General features: G+C 45.9%; 1 protein-coding gene across 1 annotated transcript; it reads right to left on the bottom strand.

Moving 5' to 3' along the window:
* Positions 1-603: 603 nt before the first annotated feature.
* Positions 604-2,541, bottom strand: LOC127411679 (histone H2A, sperm-like). Its single transcript, XM_051647391.1, has 2 exons — positions 2,421-2,541; positions 604-974 (listed from the first exon to the last, which is right to left on the bottom strand). Exons 1-2 carry the CDS (start codon positions 2,539-2,541, stop codon positions 604-606), a joined length of 492 nt encoding a protein of 163 aa, XP_051503351.1.
* Positions 2,542-4,338: the final 1,797 nt, after the last annotated feature.

Genomic DNA, 4,338 nt, shown 5'->3' with positions numbered 1-4,338 from the left:
TCACTCTGGAAGAGTATAGTTCTTGAAGGGAGGGCAGGGGGCAACCAATAATCCACTCAGCAGTCCGAACTGTCCTTAATAGTCTTCAGATGTCCGATTTTGTAGCTGCACCAAACCAAACAGTTATTGAAGTGTAGAGGACAGACTCAATGACTGTTGAGTAGAACTGTATCAGCAGCGCCTGCGGCAGGTTGAACTTCCTCAACTAGCGAAAGTAGTACGACCTCTGCTGGGCCTTTTTCACAATGGAGTCAATGTGGGTCTCCCACTTCAGGTACTGTGAGATGGTAGTGCCCAGGAACCTGAATGACTCCACTGCTGCCACAGTGCTGTTTAGAATGGTGAGCAGGCTCAATGTTGGGGTGTTCCTCCTAAAATCCACTATCATCTCCACTGTTTTGAGCATGTTGAGCTCCAGGTTGTTATGTCTTCATCAGCCGTTCAACCTCCCTTTTGTATGCAGACTCATCGTCATCTTGGATGAGTCCGATGACAGTGGTGTCGTCTGCAAACTTCAGGAGCTTGACAGAGGGGTCCTTGGCGGTGCAGTCATTGGTATACAGGGAGAAGAGTTGTGTTTCAGTGAAACAGACTTCAGTCCGTTTACTTGGTCTTGGGTTTCTTGGTCTTCTTGGGCAGCAGCACAGCCTGGATGTTGGGTAGCACACCACCCTGAGCGATGGTCACTCCACCCAAGAGTTTGTTCAACTCTTCGTCATTCCGCACTGCCAGCTGCAGGTGAAGGGGAATGATACGAGTCTTCTTGTTGTCCTGAGCGGTGTTTCTGGCCAACTCCAGGATCTCAGAGGTGAGATACTCGAGTACAGCGGCCAGATAAACAGGAGCACCGGCACTGTCACGCTCAGCGTAGTTTCCTTTGCGGAGCGGCCTGTGCACACGGCTAATGGGGAACTGCAGTCCTGCCCTGGATGAGGGAGTTTTAGACTTTGCTCGCGCTTTACGAGTTACTAATACTTTGTATTTTTAATATGTAATTCCATTAAATGTTTTCCTTTACTCCCCAACCCTGAACATACCAATCGTTAATATACTGTACTTAATATCCATTGCTTTCACAATATCCCGGAATTATTCTAATTATAAAATCCCAATGGTATTTGTATTTATAAAACAACAGTCTATTTTTCGTTTTTAATGGAATAAAAAGGTACAAATTACTTTATAGATCCCCCAATCATCGCTATACACATTCATTTCACTCGTTCCAGCTGAGAAAGTTTGTTACTGTCCTTTTGCCCAAAACATAATTTATTTTCCTTTAGTCCAAAGTGAATTGTGAATATAACATTTTCTGCATCTTTTGCAGCATGCAATTGTAAGTAATTGCCTAATGGGCTATTTATTTGCTGCTACCAGGCCAAATTCTATAATTCTTCTAATAATTTTCAAAATGGACCAAAACAAGATTTATTTTCTTAAATGAAGAAGCACCCAAAGAAGCTGAAGAACATATTTAATGTTGCTCTCAGAGATGCAGCTGTTGTTTACTGACACACTAGTAATAAAATTAAAGCTGTTTTCTGCAGCAGGTTTCAACATAATTAAAACTGGAGACACTGAACGCCGTAAAGGTTTTTCAGGCAAAAATTATTAGAGGCCCATTTACACACACACACACACACACACACTGTGAATATTCCGTGAACTCTTAACACAGCCTTAAAAACTTGAATCTCTGGCGCAACAGTCCAGGAATTTATGATTACCAACCTTAAATTTGCTCCTCAAAAACAGGTAGAATGTGTTGATATACAGCAGAAAGTAACAGTGAGTACAGAACATTAATTGAACATGTAAAAGCAGCACTGTGGGAAAAGTGTTCCTTCCAAACATCATTCATTAAAGCCCTTAAATTACAGTAATTTACTAATCAGTCTCCATGGATGCGTTTGAAGCCCTGCAGAGCGTTTGATTAAACCTTGGGGGAGTTTTTACAGTAATGAACCTCACAGCTGTTCAGTGTCTCTCTGCAATCTGGACTGAGTTTCTAACAACAAATGCAATGTGCAAATTATTCATTTAAAGTGAAGTGTGGATTTTTTTTTAATGTAAAAACACATTTTGACCAATGGTAGACAGGTGAATACAGTATTTGGGAAACCTGTTTGAAAATCATTATGTGGTGGTGGGGGGCATGGTCGAGCGCTGGTTTGTGAATGGAGAGCGAGTTTGGGAGACGAGAGCGGTAAGGATTGTCACCTGTAGGAAATTATCTCTGACAGCTGTTTTGTGTTACGCTGAGAGCTGGAGGGAGATAAAGGAGCAGCCAGACCTGCAGTGGAGAGATAAGGAGCTAGAGTCCTGAGACGATGCTGTCTGTGTTGAAGAGGAGAATTACTTTTGTGTTTATTATTGAGAGACGGAGTGTTTTTGTGTTGGTGGGTGCGCTGGAAGGCAACCTTTAATAAACGATGCTACAGAGTGCGAGCTGGTTCCCTCTTCCTCATTCTTCTTGAGACTGACATGAGACCTGTCACAGTGGTGCCGAAACCCGATAAACGAGGAAGGAATCGTCTCCATGGAGTCCTTGCTGTTGGCCGAAGTGATTAAGACCCTCACCAGCATCCACCAGACATAGCACCAGGCCCTCCTGGACCTACGTATGAAGCAGCGGTTCCAGGTGTTCCTTCAGGCCCAAGCTGAGGACCGGCAGGTGTTATGGAGCTTGGTGCCCCAGGGGAAAACGTCAACTGTGACCCCGGCAACAGCTTTGGCCATCCCCCACATCACGGTCGTCAAGATGTGCCCACAAGACGAACTGGAGGCCTTTATCGAGCTGTTAGAGTGGACGGCCGAATCCTGGGGATGGCCCAACAACCAGTGGGCAGTCCGCCTCTTGCCACTGTTGACCAGGGAAGCCCAACTTGTGGCCCAACAGCTTCTGGTGACAGACCTCCTGGACTATGAGAGCCTGAGATGAGCCATCCTGCAGCGAGTCGGTCGCAGCCCCGAACAGCACCACCAGCGATTCCGGTCTCTGACACTTGGAGAGCTTGGCTGCCCGTTTTCCTTTGCTCAACAGCTCCGTGACTCCTTTCGGCGGTGGTTGCTGGCAGCAGAACGCAACGCCATGGCAGTAGTTGATCTGACGATGCTAGAGCAGATTATCAACTGGCTACCGAAAGGGACTGCGGAATGGATCCAGTGCTACCACCCGGCATCGCTGGATGCAGCCATCTAGCTGGCTGAGGACCACTTGGCGGCGGTTCAGGGGGCCGGCGAGCCCTCTTTTTTTTCTCTCTCTCTCTCTCCTTCTCCCCCTTCCCTTCTTCTTGTCTTCCTCCTGTTCCAACTCCCCATAAACGGGAAGGTGTGCCCCGTAAACTGGTTCCCGTTCCCGGGGATCTTTCAGCCCACCGGTTTCCCCTATCTCTCTCCACTCTCTTCCCCAGGTTGGTGAATCCGCTGCCACAGGTGCGGGCGTGAAGCCTGGGCCGGTCTGCTGGAGCTGCGGAGAACCTGGGCACTTCCAGGACCGATGCCCCACGATGGAGGTGGGCACATTGGTCCGGATCCCCGATGCACCACAGGCCACCCTTGATCAAGCAGGAGCATACCGGATACCTGTGAGTACATACCAAGTCTTGGTGGATTCAGGTTGTAATCACACCTCCATTCACCAAAGCTTGGTTCAGTCTGAGGCTTTGGGTACGGGCTGAGAAAAACACAGAGAAAAACACAATGCACTGCAGCACTTTGAGAAGATTTAACTGATGTGTTTACTGTGCACGTTATCAGCACAAGATGAGTTAGTAAATCACATGTGTGCATTGGCACATGTGTGGCCACAGAAGTGTTTCATTCGTAATAACATTAGGCCCAATGAGGGAGAGAAATCGCAACCTGCAGCCATCAAATCATCCTGTAAGGCTTTTAAAACTTCAACAGGATTAATAAAGTGCAGAGTCTTCATAAACACACATCCGCTCTGCCAAGCCAGCAGAAGATCATATCACATATTCTCATGTCCAATAGAAGAGTGGCTCAGATTGAACACCTGTGTAAACTTGATGAGAACTGGCTTCATACATCCACTAAAAATCACCAAGAACGCCAGTTGATTCAAAGTCATTGAGAAAAAATCACTTAGAAAAGAAAGTTAGTTCTAAAAAAAAAGAAAGAAAGAAAAAAAAAAAACAGCAGCATTTGAGTCAAATCACACTTGCTTTCATATTTTCTTATCTGCAATGAAAGTCATACAATTATAAGTGTGAGTTAAGAGTCCAGAATCATTTTGAGGCCACAGTAGATTGATATGAAACAGAAGCATTTGATTCAAAGTAGTATGCAACAAACTTCAGCCCATCTTTCTGATAC

The sequence above is a fragment of the Myxocyprinus asiaticus genome, chromosome 21 (genome assembly GCF_019703515.2).
Source record: "Myxocyprinus asiaticus isolate MX2 ecotype Aquarium Trade chromosome 21, UBuf_Myxa_2, whole genome shotgun sequence".
In the NCBI taxonomy this organism is placed as follows: Eukaryota; Metazoa; Chordata; class Actinopteri; order Cypriniformes; family Catostomidae; genus Myxocyprinus; species Myxocyprinus asiaticus.
This window is presented reverse-complemented; position numbering and strand designations above follow the sequence as displayed.

Coding starts and splice junctions, on each gene's coding strand:
- LOC127411679 (XM_051647391.1), bottom strand. CDS start 2,541: ATGGAGACGATTCCTTCCTCGTTTATCGGGTTTCGGCACCACTGTGAC. Junction 975..2,420: donor TGTAGCATCGTTTATTAAAG/GTTGCCTTCCAG, acceptor AAAAATACAAAG/TATTAGTAACTCGTAAAGCG.